At 41.9% G+C, this 19,977-nt stretch overlaps 1 protein-coding gene across 1 annotated transcript in view; it reads right to left on the bottom strand.

Annotated features, from left to right (window-relative positions):
• The window catches only part of FREM1 (FRAS1 related extracellular matrix 1), a gene marked incomplete at both ends in the record, with an annotated part of 61,481 nt that overhangs the window by 32,557 nt on the left and 8,947 nt on the right, over positions 1-19,977 (bottom strand). Inside the window, 14 exons of the mRNA XM_082497719.1 lie at positions 1,987-2,215; positions 3,670-3,866; positions 4,825-5,010; positions 6,237-6,434; positions 8,297-8,549; positions 9,002-9,095; positions 9,740-9,948; positions 10,478-10,645; positions 11,694-11,784; positions 12,677-12,873; positions 13,459-13,601; positions 14,283-14,627; positions 17,732-17,863; positions 19,109-19,217. Coding sequence (XP_082353845.1) covers positions 1,987-2,215; positions 3,670-3,866; positions 4,825-5,010; positions 6,237-6,434; positions 8,297-8,549; positions 9,002-9,095; positions 9,740-9,948; positions 10,478-10,645; positions 11,694-11,784; positions 12,677-12,873; positions 13,459-13,601; positions 14,283-14,627; positions 17,732-17,863; positions 19,109-19,217 — 2,551 coding nt within the window. The remainder of the gene's footprint in view (positions 1-1,986; positions 2,216-3,669; positions 3,867-4,824; positions 5,011-6,236; positions 6,435-8,296; positions 8,550-9,001; positions 9,096-9,739; positions 9,949-10,477; positions 10,646-11,693; positions 11,785-12,676; positions 12,874-13,458; positions 13,602-14,282; positions 14,628-17,731; positions 17,864-19,108; positions 19,218-19,977) is intronic.

Below are 19,977 nucleotides of genomic sequence, written 5' to 3'. Positions count from 1 at the left end.
TTCTGTGCCTTAAATAATCCTCAGGGATCTTTAAACTTGGGGCAATTAAGCTTGGGGCAATCCCAAGCACAAATACAGGCTGGGCGGGGAACGGCTGGAGAGCAGCCCTGAGGAGAAGGACCTGGGTGTGCTGATTGATGAGAAGCTCAACATGAGCCAGCAATGTGCAATCGCAGCCCAAAAGGCCAACCGTATCCTGGGCTGCATCAAAACAAGTGTGGCCAGCGGGTCAAAGGAGGTGATTCTGCCCCTCTACTCGTGAGACTCCACCTGGAGTACTGCATCCAGCTCTGGAGTCCCCAACAGAAGAAGGACATGGACCTGCTGGAGCGTGTCCAGAGGAGAGCCACAAGGATGATCCAAGGGCTGGAGCACCTGTCCTATGAGGAGAGGCTGAAAGAGTTGGGGCTGTTCAGCCTAGAGAAGAGAAGGCTCCGGAGAGATCTTATTGAGGCCTTCCGGTACCTAAAGGTGGCCTACAGGAGAGCTGAGGAAGGACTTTTTACTAGGGCATGTAACAATAGGATGAGGGGGAATGGCTTTAAACTAGAAGAGGGCAGGTTCAGATTGAAAATTAGGAAGAATTTTTTCACTTTAAGGGTGGTAAGGCACTGGATCAGGTTTCCCAGAGAGGTTGTTGAGGCCCCATCCCTGGAGGTGTTTAAGGCCAGGCTGGATGTGGCCTTGGGCAACCTGGTCTAGTGGGAGGTGTCCCTGCCTAAGGCAGGGGGGTTGGAACTCGATGATCTTCAAGGTCCTTTCCAACATAAACCATTCTATGATTCTATGATTAAACAAGCCTTGGGGAGGACAGCTGTTCTTGTGGCTATCACCATGGACAATCAGATGATCTGGGCTGGAGGTGGCTTGGTCACCGTGATGGACAGGAAAAGAGGAAAGCCAAGCAATTGGAAGAAAATCAAAAACAGGACTTGGGAAGGCTGAGGAATTTGGGGTGGGGACATATTTCTGAATGTTCATGTTAGAGAGGAGAACAATATTTCCTTGGGTTTTGAGGGCTGAACTGCAACCTGAGTGACAGGATTGAATTCATGTCCCTCTTTATATTGATTCCGTATTTCATTAAATGGGCACAGTCTGGAAGAATCCACCATATCCTTGGCAGTGTTAAATATACTTTTTGATTACATGTACTTGAAAGAACTTTACTGCTTTGAAACCTTTGAAAAGCAGGTTACTTCTCATGCTAAGCTGTAGCCCTCCATACCTTTATTATTAAGTATATGAAGGTATGATGAACGCATAAATTGCAGCCTTCCAATATATAAAGGAGGCTCATAGACAGAGACTTTCTACCAATGCCTGTAGTGACAGGAAAAAGTGCAAGGGTTTTAAAGTGAAAGAGGGCAGGTTTATATTGGACATAAGGAAAAAATGCTTAACAATAAGGGTGGTGAGGCACTGGAACAGGTTGCCCAGAGAAGCTGTGAATGCCTCATCCCTGGAAGCATTGTGTTGGATGGGTCTTTGAGCAACCTGGTCTAGTGGGAGGCGTCCCGGCTCATGACAGAGGGGTTGGAACCAGATGATCCTTAAAGGTCCCTTCCAACACAAATCATTCTATGATCACTCTATTCTGTGATCATTTAGAGCAATATTTAACCCCATTATCAGTTAATGTGTTTTTAAATCAGTCTCTCTGTCTCTGTTCCAGGTGCTGTCAAACATTTTGAAATCTGTCTGCTGATATGTTACTTATTCCTTTTATTTATTCAGTGCAGGTGGCCTCCCTGGACATATTAATACACTTTCTTATGTGTAGGCCTCTCAGCGTGATTTTATTAACAATTCCTAAAATCAATGTATAACATTAGCATTAAATAGATTAACTTCTATTCCTAAATAAATATTGTCTTGGAAATACACATAAGGCAAGTGAATAAATAAGTGGTGAAGGTTTCTCACTGTGCCCCCTTGCCTCATTAAAGGAACGAAAGATCAATGTCAGAAGAATGCTGCACCTACCGTTCTTCAGTAGTTCCATGGAAAAGTCATGAACAAGCAAACCATGGCTGTGGTGGTCGTGGTTAATTAACTGTTTATAGTGTAGAATATCATTGCCATGAACTCCATTAATAAGGAATCCATGCCAGGGCCTCTGCACAACCCCAAATACCAAATGGTCTTGAGGCACATCCAGATCAACTGCGTTGATAACAGAGAGATCCAGCTCTTTCATTGCCCCCTCTTGAACCTGAACATGAAAGAAAAAAATGTCCAATTCTTTTACATACAGAGAAATTATAGAATTTTAGCATGTTTTCCTAAGCAGGGTATTTTTGTGTACAAGTGTATCCCTTTGTTTCCTCCACCCCTTCCCCAAAGGCTTTTGAACCATCAACTGATTTCAACCTGTTTAAGGGACATAGAGTAGTAAATGGTTACAGTGATCAAAAGAGAAGGTGGGATAAGGAGTTCATATCTGCCCCAAATAACAGTAAAGCTTTTAGGTGACTAAACTTCATATTAAGTGCTAGGGAATGCACAGAAGAGAAAGCCTTTAAATACATAAATATGTATAAAAATATGGATTTATATATATATACACACATACACGCACTTTTTACTTTACAGTAAGATAAGCTTACACTGCTCTAGCATGGTGGTCACAGCATTATTATTTATATTAAAAGCAGTCTTCAGAGAGGGGAGAGGCTATGCCAGGAACACAAAAAAAAACTACAAAAGATTATGAAAGGCTCTTTAAAAACCAGAAGCAGCATAAAGATCCTTCTGCTTCCTAGATAACTCATTTGTTTAAAAATTTGAGCCTTTTTTTTTTTTTACTTAACTGCAAGTTACAGAATCACAGAATGGTCAGGGTTGGAAGGGACCTCTGGCGATCACCTAGTCCAACCCCCCCACCAGAGGAGGTTCACCTACAGCAGGTTGCACAGGATGGCATCCAGGCAGGTTTTGAATGTCTCCAGAGTGGGAGACTCCACAGCCTCTCTAGGCAGCCTGTTCCAGTGCTCTGCCACCCTCAAAGTAAAGAAGTTTCTCCTCACATTTAGATGGAACTTCCTATGTTCAAGTTTGGGCCCATTACCTCTTGTGCTGTCACTGGGCATCACTAAAAAGACACTGTTCCCATCTACCCGGCACCCTCCCTTTAAGTATTTATAAGTATTGATAAGATCCACCCTCAGTATTCTCCAGACTAAAGAGACCCAAGTCCTCAGCCTTTCCTCATAAGAAAGATGCTCCAGTCTCCTAATCATCTTTGTAGCCCTTTGCTGGACCCTCTCCAGCAGTTCCCTGTCCTTCTTGAACTGGGGAGCCCAGAACTGGACACAATACTTCAGATGTGGCCTCACCAGGGCAAAGTAGAGGGGGAGGATGATCTTCCTCGACCTGCTGGCCACACTCTTCTTGGTGCACCCCAGGATGCCATTGGCCTTCTTGGCCACCAGGGCACATTGCCAGCTCATGGTCATGCTTACCAGAGTTATGCACTGCTCCAATCCCACCGAAGCTCTGACTTAAAGGTTTACATGGGATTTAACTGGGCTGTTTCATGAACTAGGCTGAACTACACAAAGTAAGGGAAAGATGCGGAGGAATAGGTGTCAGAACAATGTTCTTATATTAAAAAGCATTTTCAGGTATAAAATAATTCTTTGACAGGCATTTTGACTCTTTCCTTACAGTAATATTCCTTGCTATGAATTCTGGGACTTCATCATTGATTGGCTTGATCAGCACGAAAAATGGAGTCTCTGCTGAGCGATGCAGCCCATCGGTGACATAAAGTACAAAGTGGTCTGCTGTTGGCTCCATTCGCATGTGCCTGGCTTGTACATAGTTTATGTTCAGGGCTTTCAGGTGCTTCAGCTTAAACGAAGCTAGAGATTTTAAAGAGATCATGGGTTAGCACAATCTTTTCCTGCCTTCTGGTCTTGCATATCATAACAAAATCTGAAACTATGTCTTTCTTCAGTGAACAAGTAACTTGGAATTTGTTAGTTCTCAGTCATTTTTTGGCCGAAAGAGTTACACTGCACATTTTACCACCGCACACGTGCCTTTCCCCTGAAATAAAAATGCATCCTTCTGCATCTTGTGCAACTGTGCAACTTCGTATTTCTCTGGTCAGTTTGCAGAACTAAGCCCAAATAAAAAGGCCCAAATAAAAAGACCCAAATAACAGGTGGGAAAAGTTCTGAGATCTAAGCAATTACACTGATTATTGTTTGACTGACAGACCAGGAAAATGGTGACCAAAAGGCTCAGCAATTCTGGGTGTCCAGCTGGAGGCACAGGTAAAAGCTGGAAGCGTTACAGGGCATGTCACAATCTGTTCTACCAAGGATGAAATTGCCTTAAAACATTTGAAGGTGGACAAGGGAGGAGACCCAGGTCAACCACCGTCTCTATCACTTTTGTAATTTTGCCTTGGGCACTAAGATGGGACCCAGGCTCTTCAAATTCTCAACTACAGCATTTAATTGTCAGAAGTATATGTGAAGGGACATGCGGGAGCCTTGCCTGGGAGAGTGAAGGGGAGGCAGAGAGACCGCATTAATGTCTCTTATCGCCACTTCTAATAGATTGCAGCTGGAATGCATAAAACAAGGATTGGCTTGTTTACCTCAGCTGCCAATTCTTCACATTTGCAGAGCCCTGATCTCCCTTTGAACTCCTCCCACACAGTCCCACTGCTCTTCATTTGCCAGCACCTGCCTTCCTCAATAAGCCCATATTAATGCACACACCTGCAGCTACTTCAGCAGAGCCCACCACACAGCCCTCCACCAGCCCTCTGTATTTCATCTGTGTGATTACCGTACGTTGTTTACTTACCTACACTTATACCCATGTTGCTCTTCTCAAACCCAGGAGAAGGCAGTATATTTTCAATGTAACCAAACTGGGGAGGAGAAACCAAGACAAACTCTAAGTCATCTGCAGTGGTGTCAGGGTCAGTGGCAAACAAATGGTTGGTGGTCAGGGCTGCTGAGGAGCCCTCCTCCACCACAAACCTTGCACCTGCACACAAACAATATGATAAGCATTATTGCTTAGTTGTCTTATTTTATTGTTGTTTTTGTTAACAAGAACGGAAATAATAACTAAGGGTGGAAAGACAACAAATACTGTGTTACCGGAGGGGGTTTGGTTCAGGTTTTTTTTTCTCTGCTTACACCATCAACTCTACTTTTGCCATCATGTAAGTAGAGAAGGGGATCATTAAGTTATTTTACTGGTAAGTTATTAGGTATGGTTTATGTGCTGCTCAAAATCAGTTGTTACCTCTGTTTGTCAGAGCATTAATTACATGAGAGCTGTTACGAATTGCTCATAATGAACAATTTTTCATGCATCGCTGCTTAATTTCCCTGCTGGGACAATGCTTCGTTTCCAGAACATTACTTGGGTGAGAGCCTGCAAATTACAAAACTACTCATACATATGCTTAAATATTCCCTGAGATACATAGCATACACGTGATGCTTACAAACAAATGACATTGAAAAAGAAAAGCATACAGAAACCATACCTTTGATATGTATACTACAGACCTCATCCAAAGCCCAGGAAGTCAATGGAAATTTCACACAATGGGCTGTTGTTGGACTAAATGTACATTACAAGCACTATTTCCATTTTAATTGAGTTTTTTTGATCCTGAAGAGTACTAGAGAAAATGTGCCTTCACATCTGTTAATTTCATCTGTTACTTATATAGCCTAGATTTGTCTTTATTCACTAACAGAATTAAATATAGGTAACAAAAGATTCTATCCCATTATATCAGGGCCAGAGTCTAAATTTCTGTTGTATACTTTGCATGAAAAGGTAGATAGATATTTATGTTTATGTTTTTGCATTATATAAACCTGGCAATTGTCTTGACCTAAGTTCAGTTTAGGGACGAGATATCGATCACTTTTACTCAGACATAGCTTACACGTGCTGCAATGGACATCTATAGATGGAGGGGAGCAGATTTGAGCGCTCCTCTCGAACCGCATGATTTAAACCTGCACCTGAAGAGCCACTAGAATTACTCACAGTTGCACCTACAGCTGAATTTGGTGGCTGCACCAAAAGAAAAAAAATATTGATGGAAATTCTGATCCAAAACTTTTGTACACTTATCTCAGCTGACTCATTCTGATGCTAAAAACCAAATAAACAAAACCCCTGAGCCTTTAGCCATCACAGAACTGCATAGCCCGCGTCATAATGCTATAGTGAGAGGAAGCTTTCACCAGTTGCAATTGATGGAGGCTGATTGTCCACTGGAAATATAGTGATGTTAAGATCATATACTGGAAATGGGTCATGAAGCGGAACTGGAGGAGGAAGAGGTCCATCATAACAGCAGTCTTTCACATCTAGGCCAGCCTCACCATCAGAGACAATGAAGGTTAAGATCTCAATGGAAGGAGTCAGGCCAATCTCCCCACCTGGAAAAAATGTTGCAGTTCAGAAGAAATCTTTTTTCCAAAACTTCATGAAGAATAATTTTGTACCATGCAAGGACAGTCTGCAGTCCTTCAAAGTCAGAAGATAAAGACAGACCAGAACAGCAAAATGACTAGAATTCTTAATTCTGCCTGGTGGGGGTGCTGTTTGGTTAGGGATTTGGTTTGTTGTTCGTAATTCATTTTAACCATTTTACTTCGATTCTAGAATAAAAGGATGTTGAAAAATATATTACTAAGTTAGTATTACTAATGTTTATAATATTATTATTGCGATGTCATAATATTATATTGTAATTGTAATAAAATTGTTAATAGTCCTCATGATTCCGTTCTTTGTGCACTAAGGCATGTGCAAAAATGTACATTTAGGCAGAAAGGGAGGCTTTTTCTGCATTCCTTCTTGAAGATTGTAGGAAAAGATCTTTCTATTTATAGTCTCTCTATGGCAAGTGGTAATTTTCATGTGCTTCCAGAATAAAACTTTTTTGCATACCAAGAAATGCATGTATTCCTATATGCCTCTTATCCCTACAAAATGGACTATAATGAGGGCTGTACTTTGCTACTACACTGTACATTATGCCTATATGTAATCACGCTTAAAATGTGGGCTGATACAGGACAGGGCTGGGAACGGCCACCCCTTGCAAGAAGCATCTGTGGCTGAGTGTATTGCAGTTCTCAGCACTTCTGGCAGCCTGCGCCTTGCATTGCTGCGGGATATTGCTAATAAGCTGCCTGCAAAGGAAGGGCAGCGACTCCCACCCTCTCTCGCAATATCTACTGGCAGCACATTTAGCATGTAGAAATTTGGGAATACGAAACTCAGGCACTGCTCCCTTGAAGGTCAGCTTCTGCCCTTCATGGCCTCTGCCAAAAAACACTGCCATTGAAATAATGTTCCTGGTATCTTTAGGATGCTGAAGAAAAGTTTGTTATGGGTAGCCATAATCAAGTACTTCCTTTTCTTCTCAAATACCAGCTGTTCACATTAGACAGTGCCAAGCCTGAAAATATCACATATATTCTCCATGCTTACACAAAATTACGGACTAATTACAGAGAAACCCAGAGCCTTTGAAAATATAAAGACTAATTCTGTCATCAGAGATGTAGAAAAGAGAACCCCTTTAATGCTAATGAAAGGAACAAATTAAGTAGGGAAGAGGGTTAACCAGCCCTTGATTTCTTTGAGTAATTAAAAAAAAAAAAAGTATTTTTGGATTTTATAGATAGAACCAAAAATAACATCTCTGTAGCGCTGTGTTCTCTTGAAGAAAATCTGAACATCATTTATAGTGTGGTACAGAAAGACTGTAAGCTGTCCAAAAGTGGATATCCATCTAGATTGTAAAGGCAAGCAAGAAGTACCTTAGGTTGTTAGTAGTTTTCTGTTAAAACTAGGCATTGTTATTTACAGCGTTACATGATTTTATCTAAACATGACTATGGAAAAAAGTCAAAGTCTTTTTTTTAATGTCATGAAACAAATAAAAATACTCTATTTTGTACCTAATTTAATAGTAATTTTGCCAAAAAGGCCAGAGATATTTTATCAGCAACAGTGAAAGAGATCCTCCAGGATTATGTTGCTTTCATCTACTTATTCTAATATAATTTTGAGTTCAAATAGGAATTTGAGAACACATTAAAACATTTGGTAGTTGTATGTCATCAGCCCTCTTTTGAAGGCAGCTTACTTTTTCCCCCAGTTGCAACACATACAGTTTCTGAGCAGTTTCTGCTCTGTTTCTGCAAAGATTACATGGATTCAGGTTAAGATTTTCTGCCAAAAACTCTCTGACCACCTTCCAGTCTAATTCTGTCCTTAACTCACTTACCAGTGTGCTTATATGTAACTAAATCAGCAATGACATCAGCTTGGGAGAAACGATCCACAGCAATGCCAGCTTTCCTCACGATCCCATGGTAGGGCTGGTGAGCCAGCATAAACATCAGTTTCATGTCATCACTGTCGGCATCTGTGGCATAAATGTACTCTGAGGAGAGGACCACTTCTTCGCCCTCCAGGCACTGGAGCACAGGAACAAGACCCGTTCGCATAACAGGTGGCTCGTCATTCACAGGCAACACCTAATCAGAAAAATAATTCGAGATCCTTTATTTTTCATTTCCGTGTAAACCTGTTCTTTTACTACATTGCTTTCCAGCCCAAACCAGAAGCATTCTGTCAGTGTCAGAGTACATTGAGCTCTCTCTGTGGACCAAATGAAACCAGCTGAATTAGGGTCACAAAATTCAAAGACAAAAGTAAAGCAAACTACATTATTGTAACTTGAGAAAGAAAACTCACTCCCCATTATTAAGTACAGCAAGAACCATTCCAGACAGAACCCAAGCTAAAGCAAGCACACATGCCATTCAGGTAGTACAAGACAAATCTCTCAAATATGCCACATAAACCCGAAACCTAGATTAGAAATAGAAGCCTAACAAGTCCATTATCTTCCAATTTACAAGGAAATGCAAAGGACTTTCAGAAGTCAAGCTTTGCAGTTTTTCTCAGAAATATGCAACACACTGACCTTGACCTGCAGGGTGAACTCTACAAAATGGATGCCATCTGTGGCTGCAAAGAGGACATCATCAGTGAGAGTCTCAGAGCCATCATGCCGATACCTGGGGGGGCGGGGGGGGGGGAAAAGAGCTACACAGACTTCACACAGACAAAGAAGTTGTACTTTTTGGTCATGCCAGACAACATGGATCCCTCCCAATATAAAAAGCTGTTCCCTGTCCATCTAAGACTGCTGGTTGTGGATCAGAGTGTCTTCAGAGGGCTTGTGGGGTTTTCTACAAGCAGAAAATCCCTGAGATAAACCAGACATCAGCTGGGAAAAAGCTTTGACTGAGTCTTTGTCATCTATGTTCTGGCTGCTCGTGAGGTGTCTACCAAACACATACGTCCTCCCAGCAGTAAGTGCCCTCTTTGACTAACAGATAAAAACAGAGTCAGGGAGCTCTAATTCTGCATTTGCCTCCTTATCTGCATGGGGCAGTGCTTTATAGAGACACCTATCTACATCAGATATGGTCACGAGCTCCCGCCTCCTGGCTACACAACAGCTCAGTTTCCACCATGACAGTTGCAGTCCCAAGGCTCAGCCAGGAACCTTGGCCTGGAGCAGCCCTGCCAGAGCCGTGCTGTGGTGAGCATGGCTAGCTGTAGCCTCTGTGCCTGGCACCACTTCACTGCAGGGCTTTCACCTATCCAACTGAGAGACTCAGCCACCGCAAGAGCAAAAGACAGCCACTCTTCTAACCTGACTGCCAGGGTATGCAGGTCCCCACAGGAAAGCCTGTCGCCTTCATTCATGGGAATGCCATCCAGCTCTAGCACCCCATGCTGAGGCTGTCTCCGCAGGAGGAGGAGGAGATGCTCTCGTTTCGTGTCCACATCAGAGATGAGAATGTGTCCCTCTGTGACGGGGCTCAGGCCACCCTCTTCCACTCTCAAATGGCTTGTAAAAACCTGCATGGAGGAGAAGTGCTGAGCTCTCTTTTCTACTGCACCTCCAAACATACACCAAACAGGGTAGTTTCAATCTGCTCTGGTATAAGGACATGTGACACCTTAAAAACAAGGCTGTACTCTTTTCTGCTGTGTTAGGAAAACCTAAGGAATATACTTACAGTAGGCCCTAATACATGCAGCCCAGTCCTGATCCCATTCATGGAGGCTCATGGCCTTCATAGGCAATAGGCAGCACAAAGAGGAACGATGCAGTTTTGCTAACCAGGATGTGACATACGTATTTTTGTGCAGCCACCCAGACGCTGAAGGTAGTCCTCAACTTACTTAGCACAAAAAAATCAGCTTGCACACACACCAGACTTCACCTTCCACTTCAGTCCCGATGCGGGCTATGTGCAAGCCACTGAAAACCTGAACCCATGGAAGGTTTATTTTTAATTTCAGTCAGATCAAGACATCTCTGCATTTTTGTTTTTACCTAAAGCCATTTCCAAGTCCTTCCCTCTCACCCTTACTACTGTCTTACCTCTGGGGCTTGATTGTCCACAGGAAGAATTGTAATATTGAAGCAGACCCCGTACAAAGTGCCACCATGCTGATTGCTGACGGAAAAAATAAACTGGACTTGTTGAGGTTCAGGCCCAATGTCCTGCAGTGGTGGCATGTAGGCAACTTTCATGTAGTTCACAGCATGCTGCAAAAAGAGAAGAGGGGTGCAGCTAAGAAGAGATAATGGGAATAGCCATAATTCAGGACATTAGGAACCTTCCTCATCCCCTGTTTATATGTTATCCGAACCACCAAAATTAATTTCAGAAACTTTGCATGTACTCTTTAGCTACTGCCAATACCTTGATTAAGTGCATTTTCAGCTACAAATCAGGTGAGCACAGGTTCAAATACTCAAACCTGTAGCAAAAAATACAGATGTGCTTTATAAGTGATAACAGAGGCAATGGCCTTACCTTCTTGATGGAGCCCTTTAAGAATGCTGCTCCCAGGGCCTTTTCTAACTGTGACTTTAAAATAAATGATTCATCAAAACATAGCTTTTGATGTAACATCTCTCATAGCAGCTGAATTTGCCCTCACCAGTATGAATAAACTGCACGCCCTGTCTACCCATGTGAGGGCAAGCCAGTGAAAGAGGCTAAAATAATCACCGAAATCTTGAATCCAGACACCTATATTAGGCACATGGTTAAGGATTTTTAGACTCAGAGTTCTCATTATGGTATCCCAATGGTCACCATTATGAAATCTTAACCATACAGCAGGATGTAAAACAGGGCACATTACTAATATTCATTAAGACATTAGTCAAACCACAGAAACATGAAAACTGAAAAACAAAATTCTGAAAAAAGCCTGTTCCCACCTGTACCAAATCAATAGGTGGAGACACCGGAAGCAGGAAATTGTCACGGACGCATTTCCACATTTTGTGTATTTTTTCCTTCCTCTTAACATCATGCTGGAGTCAAATTCAGCCTACCCTAAGCAACTGCAGCCCCTTCTGATTTCAGGAAAGTTGTGTTTACATATTGCAGAACAGAAGCATGATGGAAATTTGTTTCAAAAGCTGGAATTGAATTAGCAAAGTTTTGAGCTTCTTAAGCAGAGCTTGTGATAGTACTGCTCCTCAATTTTCCACCTCTTGTTTTCCTGTAAAAAAGAAGCTGTACACTTGTAACTTTTAAAATTGTTTAGAACTGGTTATGGTACCAGGTAACATAACAAACCTGAGTAAATGACTGCAGTGCAAGAGCAGCAGGATCCTTCACCAGCTTGGGGATGGTGTCCACCATAAACAGCTTCCCAGCGTCTGAGTGGCTGTACAAAAATACATACATCACATCCTCGTTAGCAATACTGAAGAACAGGAAAAACAACAGTCACATACCTCAATCTTGCATTTCAAATTAACTTCCCACTCCCAACTGCATTGTAAGGAAAAACTTTTTTCTTTCCTCTATCCTTGTTATTCATCTAAACATTATCACAGATAATTGACCACAAGAAATGATTTTCAGGATGGTCATGAAAAATCATTGCATACCTTGTAAGCAAGCTGTGGGTTTGCTACAAGTGTGTCTCTGCACACCTCAGATGCCATTTACACCACTTGCAAATCTAGTCCATCACGTTCTTATTACTTGCACACCTGCATTTATCTTTACATGGAAAAATAAATTGTTTCTGGTTTTCATGCATCTTATACACTTCTGAAATGAACCAGTTTCCAGCAAGCCAACTTTCCAACAGCAGCAACCAGCAACCAGGAGTCCTTTACAGTGCTATGGTAATAATACATAGCCTAGAAAAAGCTGTAGCACCTCATCTTCTCAGTTTGGGGCAGGCCCAGGTCAGCCCCACTCTATCAGTTAGGAGAGGTGCTATGACTTGGTCGCAATACTGCACAGGATCCTACAGGCCACTGTAAAATGCAAGTCCAAGAAAAGGATAGAAAAGATTTCAGGTAGTTTCCTCCTTCTTATTTCTTGCTGAACTATCCATTATTTTATATTACTCCTTATATTATTCTGTTGCTTTCAGCCCTAGATCACCCTTAGTCATAAATGGGAGAGCTGCACCTAGCTATTGTGACCTTTACTTTAAACAGATGAAGAACCTGGGACATGAGCATGCTACCACCACTGAGGCTGCTCCTCTTACATGGGTCATTAACCTTTCCCACCTGGAAGGTATGGCAGGTCACACCTACCCGTGTGTGCAAGAGAAAAATGGGGAAGTGGTTATGGTGTATGTGAGATCCCTGTCTTGCTCTTCCACATCTACGAAGTGGAGATGTTTCTTAGTTAGATGAGCAATCTCAGTCTCCTTAACAACCAGGTGACGGGTCACTCCTGGGGCTTCTCTGGGTAGCTGGTCATCCACAGGGATAATGTGCACCACCATCACCTGAAATCAGGAAGACAGTAAAATCAGCTGCGGTTCCTCTTAATGAGAGAGTGTCCAAGCAGCTGTTAACAAACATGCACACACAGAAGTATGTGGATCACTGGAATATGAGATACAGGATGTAGCTATCATGCCGTATCACAAACACATGAGTAATGGAGATATACAACAGTTAAATGCAAAGCCTACGAATCCTCATGGTTTCACTTCAAATTAAAAGCAAAGTTAAATTCAGTATGTTAGACTGGGTGAAATAAATAGTCTCTTCTCAGTTTACTTCAGTAGGGCTGTTTAGTTTGTTTGTACTGTCTCCATATGTAATTTGTTTTCAACATTTCATTTTACAATGTAGGAAAATGTCTTTGCAATGGACTTGTCTCTCTGCAGCCAGGCAGAGAAAATTACTCCATGGAAAGCAAGAACAATAGCTAGCTCTGAAGAACGTTATTTGTGGCGATGGCCGTGGTGATGGCAAGCAGAAAAGATCTACCCTGGTTTGATTTGAAAGTCCATCAGAAGTTGTAAAATCATCAGCCATTTGAAGAAAAACCACAGGAGTCTGCCAAAGATGCTTCAGTTTCATACCTGTGGCTCTGAGAGATTGGGAGGGTCATGACTATCACACAGCACAAACTCAAGGGAATCTTCAAATACTTCTCCTCCCAAATGATGATAATAAATTATTCCATTAAATAGATCCCTCTGAAGAAAACTTCTGACAGAATACCCTGTTGAATTGAAGACAATATCTTCTATTGATCAGTGCACAACTTTAATAATTCATAAAAATTATCCATTACCTGTGCAAGTAACTGGTGAACCGTAATGTCCTCTTTCTCACCCTAACTAGGGCAAGCCCTTTGAAACGTTATCTCATTGTCTTCCATGTTTCCTGAAGGTCACCAGCTTCTTTTCTATGTCACTTCAAGATCATTCAAAAAATGAAGCAACACAGCAAATGGGCCTAAAGCCCTCTTCAGAGGACAAAAGAGAATTTGCAGGACTAGCAGTCTCTGCAGTCTAGCATGGGGATTTCTGAGTTCAGTTAAATGGAAAGAGAGTTTTCTTCCTCTTTTAGCATCATTAGCGTCATCTACCAGTTTTGAACTTGTTAGGGATTCTTGCAGATAAAATAACTCCTGACTAGCCCCACTTTTCTGGAGGAGAAGGGAACAGTAAGGAAATAGACTCAGAATGGAAAAATTAAGGGATAAATTGTGTTCACAAGCGTAGTTATCCTGGTGCAGAGACCAACATTAATTACTGATGGGGATTTACACTATAACAAAAGAAGTCAAATTTGCCATGATTTGTCCTAAGCCAAAATAAGTTGTCTAACTGTAACATTTAATGTGGTTAAAAAAAAGTAGGACAAAGAAAAGTGGTCTATTGTGGATGTGTTTCATTACCTATCAAGCTTGGTCCTGGTTTCTTCATGATTTCTCCAGCCTGTGGTGGCTTGGTAATATTGAATAGTATGTAATCATCACTGGAATCCATGTCAGAAGCATGAAGCATGGACCCCTCAATCAGGATCATCTGTCCCTCATGAACTTCAATGACAACATTGCTGATAAGAAATGGAGGGCTGTCATCTTTAGGGAGGATATTGATTGGAAACTTATGGCGAATACTGTGGGGCCCATCAAAAATCCTAAATACCACAAAGTCCTTAGTAGAATCACTGTCATCATGATGGTAGTGAACAACTCCAGCCTGAATGTCAGAGACTGTGAACATGAATCCTTTCCCTCCTGTCAAAACAGTGGAAGAAAATGCATCAACAATGTGCTGCTCAGCCCAGAGGAGAATCCTTCCACCAATATGAATGTTATGAAGGGAGAGAGGAGAGTGCATTTCAACTAGAAAAATCAAACATAACTTTACCTACTGGAAACAAGTTTGTAGAATTTGGAATAGTTAATAAGAATGCAGAATTTGCAACTCTGGTAGCAGAGAAAATCCTCCAAATGTCCATTGCACTAAAGACAATTGGAGATATTAAAGATTTTTGACTGTGACTGTTTCCCCTTGAATTTCAACCTCTGCTTTCTTATCAGAACATTTTACATGTATTTTAAGCATCAGAGAGAATATGATTTGTAATTACAGCTCAACATTTTGTTGCAAGTGAAAAATAATATTTGTGGGTCTTGTTTTTTCTGCATATCGAAGTTACTGTCTATAATCAGACAATTTTACACCTTTGCTTCACTAGGCATGTTATGCACACACAAATATTCAGGCAGGTTAAAAGAACTGAGTTCTTTTTTATTCAGTTCAGTTTATTCTGAGAACTGCAGACTGGTGCTGGAAGATATGATCTCCCCAGGGCCTCCAAGGAAAGTATTGTTTTTCCCTCCATACTGTGCAACATCAGCAGAGATACCCACAGCTGCGGGTGTATTCCCTTTGCTCCTTACTTGAAGAGAATTATAGGCAAACTTTTGGATGGAGAAATAACCGCCTCACCACCAAACAAAAGCCTGTTAAAGGTGACAGAAGGCAGGGAACAACACCATACATACCTCTTTCTTTCAGGGATTTCCTTTAGCTCTAGGACTGGCATTGCCGAACCCAACAAAAAAGCATTCAAAGCATTGGGTTGATTCACTGTTCCCTGAAGTTAACGGGAAACCTTCCACTGATTCAGTGGGCAGCGACTCAGACCATTTGCCAGCAGCACTAGGGTTATGGTGAAGCTGGAGGGCTAAACCCGAGCTTTCCTTTAACATTTGAACATTGGTTGGTTCTTGCTACACAAAAAAAGCAATTGCCAAAAATTGCGATTATGGTTTCCTCTGCATGTGCCTATGCAGACACATAAAAGAGAATAAGGTGTGGTCACTGCAGAAAAAAATATCCACCCCTGGCTGCCCCACAGGAAACCCATGGGGGGCTGCGTGCAGGGATGGGACTGCCACCGTGAGACGGGCGCTGGGCTCTGCGTGATCCTGCAGATCCTACGGCCCGCAGCCCACTCCCTGGCTGGCTGCACAGCCCCCGTAACACCGTCTGTGGAGCTGAGCCCACCTGACACTGCCGGCACAGTAGAGATGCTGTTTGGAGCATTACAGGAGGATGATCACGTAGGCTCCGAACCCCTTGGCAGTGGTTTCCTGAGGTGAAACATATTTCTGAATATTTTCTCTTTCCATTAAATTTCAAATACCACCTTCCCCTTTTTCTTTAAGTACTTGCTTTATGTCTCTAGGCTATGCATTTTACTCGAATCTATTTAGCTGTCAAAAAATCCAGCATTGATAGTGGCAGCGTCTTTCCACCCTGCCAACAGCAGAGGGACTTTTTGACCTGATAATTTTCCCAAAGAGAGCAGCACCTGAGCTGACTCAGGAGATTGCAAAGCAAAATTAGTGAGATTTACAACACAGAAGGCTAACGAATCAGAAGTCTAATTTAATTACCGCTTTTTGAAATAGACCCTAAAGCTGCCAGTAAATAACAACCATATCCAAACTTTGTCTGTATTTGCCAACAAATCAAAAGCACCCGGCATTCCTTAGCATCCTCAAGCAAAAATGTAAGCAGTGAAAATACAGTGGCTGCCTTTTGCCTAGGTCATGCCTACTCAATGAAAGCATAGCCGGTTTCTTTAAAATTTCAGCTTCGGGATGTAAATGTACCGTAAGAAAGTAAAAATTTGGATACCGAATTTTTCAGTGCTTTCGTTTTGCTCCCCAGTCTAGCACGACTGTAGCAGAGGAAGCCGGTCAGCAGAGGGAGCAGAGCTCCTCTCCCTGCCCGCTCTTTGCTCCGGAGGGGAAACCTGCAGGAGATGCGTTCTCATGCCCTGGGTTTTCTTGTCTCCTTTGAGCAACACAGAGCAATATAAATAAGGCTATGCTGGAGTTTCTCTTGGTTTTGCGGTGACACTGCAGCACTGTCTCTCGGGGATTTAAGTCACCCATCCTCATTTATCCTTGGTGAGACAGGGCAGCATCAGGCCTGCTGCACGCCGTTACTAGCTGCATTAGCTCATGTGAGCAGAATTCACCTCCAGTGAAGAAAATAGGGACCATTTTAACTTTCAAATGAAAGTAGCGTGTAGGCAAAATGCCAGACTTACAAGAATCTCCCATTTAAGGATGTGGACAGCACAAATACACTATTTGCACAAGTGTTTAAGCTGTGCAACTGACTTTCTTTATGAGCTTGTGATCTTTTAAATTTCTTGCTGTTCATTCAGGTATTTCCTTGTGCACCTTCATTGAGTTTTGGGCCCCTCACTACAAGAAACACATGTTCATACTGGAGACTGTTCAGAGGAGGGCAACGAAGGTGAGGGGTGCAGAGCACAAGTCTTATAAGGAACGGCTGAGGGAACTGGGGTTGTTTGGCCTGGAGAAAAGGAGTCGGAGGGGAGTCCTTATCACTCTCTACAACCACCTGAAAGTAGGTTGGAGTGAGGTGGGAGTCTGTCTCTTCTCCCAAGTAGGAAGTGATAGGACGAGAGCAAATGGCCTCAAGTTGCCCCAGGGTAGGTTTAGATCAGATATTAGGAAAAATTTCTTCACCAAAAAGGTTGTCAAGCATTGGAACAGGCTGCCCAGGGAAGTGGTTGAGTCACCATCCCTAGAGGTATTTAAAAGATGTGTAGATGTAGCGCTGAGGGACATGGTTTAGTGGTAACTTGGCAGTGCTAGGTTAACGGTTGGACTTGATGATCTTAAAGGTCTCTTCCAACCAAAATTATTCTATGATTCCCCATAAATCTGTCTCTTACGCTGGCAGCCCTCAGCAGGGAGTGACTCTATCAGCATCTGATTGACTGTCACGTTATCATAGCCAGTTGTCACTAGAGAACACGTTTTGAGGCCCTCAGGTTGAAATTATTTACCTCTGACTGTGAGTCGCCCGTGCTGTAAACCATCAACTGTGACCAAGCGAACATTTTGGATGTCATCATTGTCTACAATTTGGAAGTGTTGCCATGTGATCGGTCGGGATTGCCCTTCCAGGAGGTTGAGGCCTGCAAAGAGCAGAGCATTATTTCGCCAGGGTGTCTGCAACATTCAAGGCTGTCAGCATCTCACCTTTCTAAAGGTTTTTGCGGTCAGGAAAAAAAAGTATGTTTAATTTCACCTACATACCTACCTGTGACAGAGCTTTCAAGTCCAGCTTAAAAGTTTGATATCAGCTTTTATTCTGACATACTTGCCTTAGTCAACTGTCTTTAAGGAATTTTTTTCAGACAAATAACATATTCTAGTTCCCAATGGTCTGATAGACCAGCTAGGCACATTTCTGAACACTTGCACAAATTAAAGCATTGGACTTGCAATCTCACTATGTCTGAAACTGGGCACTCAGCTTCCTTAGAGAGTCTGCATTTAAAAATATATTTTAATCTTCATGATGGAGGACAGTATCTCTTTTTTTTACTCAGACAGTAATTTCAGGTGGGGCTTCTTATTTGGATGCCCCACCCCTGGAAGTGTTTAAGGCCAGGCAGAATGGGACTTTGAGAAACCTGGTCTAGTGGGAGGTGTCCCTGACCATGACAGGGCGGGTGGAACTACATGATCTTTCAGGTTCCTTCCAATCCAAACCATTCTAGGATTCTCTGGGGAGACATGAGGCCTCTCCTTCTTGGCTCCTTGCCTTTTCTTCTGTGGTAACACTGCTTTTTCTCTGGCCTTAACTTCAAAACTTGTTTGACTTTACACGTTTGCCTTTTGATGATTAAATATCAATGTATGTTTCACTGTAGATGGGAGAGCCTGTGCGTTCTTCAGTGTAGGCATTATAAATCTTTCTGAATTAGCCTTAACCCTGTAAGGTTTCCAGGCTTCAAGTGACTGTTGGTGTATCATGCCCTCTTTTTCTAGTTGTTCATTTTTGCAGACTTCCACTTCAAACAACCCTTGGTCTTCCCCTCAGATTACCTTACTACTCATTCCACCACATATTTGCCTTTACTATTTATACTCTTTCATGTCCCATTTGTTCTTTAAGAAAATGCTATATACAGAAATCCTGATTTCCCTGTAACTCCCTTTTTTCTTTATTTTTCATTCCAGTTAATACTTAAAATTTCTCCAAGTTGTAACATGTTCCTCCCCAAATAGATAAAGGTAAAAACCAGATTTATACTCCCTCAGTTTAATGATCCCTAAGCTCCAGGTGTAAATCTGAATTTTAGAGCTTTGTCAAATGTCTGTGTCAAAGCATTATAAATTCTGTAGCAAAATAGACTGAGGAAAAGAGGTGTCACCTGTATTCCATGAAACCCGAGGAGCGTTTGTATCTGTTGTTCTGATAGAAAGATGCACAGTAATCGGTAAACTCCTTTCAAAGTAGAAGTCATGAACCTCAAACACCACCTGTTGTGAAAATAGACAAACTACTGAAAAAAAAAAGCCTGAAAACCAGCTGTACCTCAAAACATACATTGTATGTTGTTACCTGGGAGATCTTAAAGTCTTTTGATAATTTGTTGAGAAATGAAACTTGATTTAGCTTCTAGAAAGAGCTTTTGAGGTTCTGCACTAAATTAAGTATCTGCCTTCTATGGTCTTCACAGTGAATGCTGGAAAAGTTAGTTTGCGATATGTAGAAAATAATGGGGAAGATAAACATTTTCACTGTTTTTTGGGGTACAAATAACTCAGCAATAAAGTTAGGGCCTTTTTAATAGTAATAATAAGAAGGGAAGGGGCATTTCCCTCTCTTTTAACATATGTACAACCAAAACCAATATGAAATAAAAGATATGGACTTGCACAGGCAGGGAAAAAAAAATGAAAATTTCAAACTCTTGAATTGTGAAACTCTTGAATTGTCAAATTCCTGAACCTGTGATCTAACAATGCTGAAAGCAAAACAGAGAAGAGGCACTTAAGGAGCAGGAGGTTTGGTAGAATGACTGATTCTCATACTAAGGACACAAAAAGAAAGGATGTTCCTGTGACAGCCAAGGTTAAGAATAAATAAGCCTTATCAGCATCAGGTGCCGAAGTTGCTGTCACTGTTCCTTTGCTTTCCAGTCCAGCCTTTCCCCAGCTTACCTTGCTCTGATTCTCTGTCTCTTCAGTTTCATTACTTCAGTACCAACCATTTTGTTTTGTTTGGGTTATTGCTTAA

Source organism: Vanellus vanellus, assembly GCF_965231255.1.
Source record: "Vanellus vanellus genome assembly, chromosome: Z".
Lineage (NCBI taxonomy): Eukaryota > Metazoa > Chordata > Aves > Charadriiformes > Charadriidae > Vanellus > Vanellus vanellus.
The sequence above is the reverse complement of the archived record's forward strand: the minus strand, read 5'-3'. Positions and strand labels throughout refer to the sequence as shown.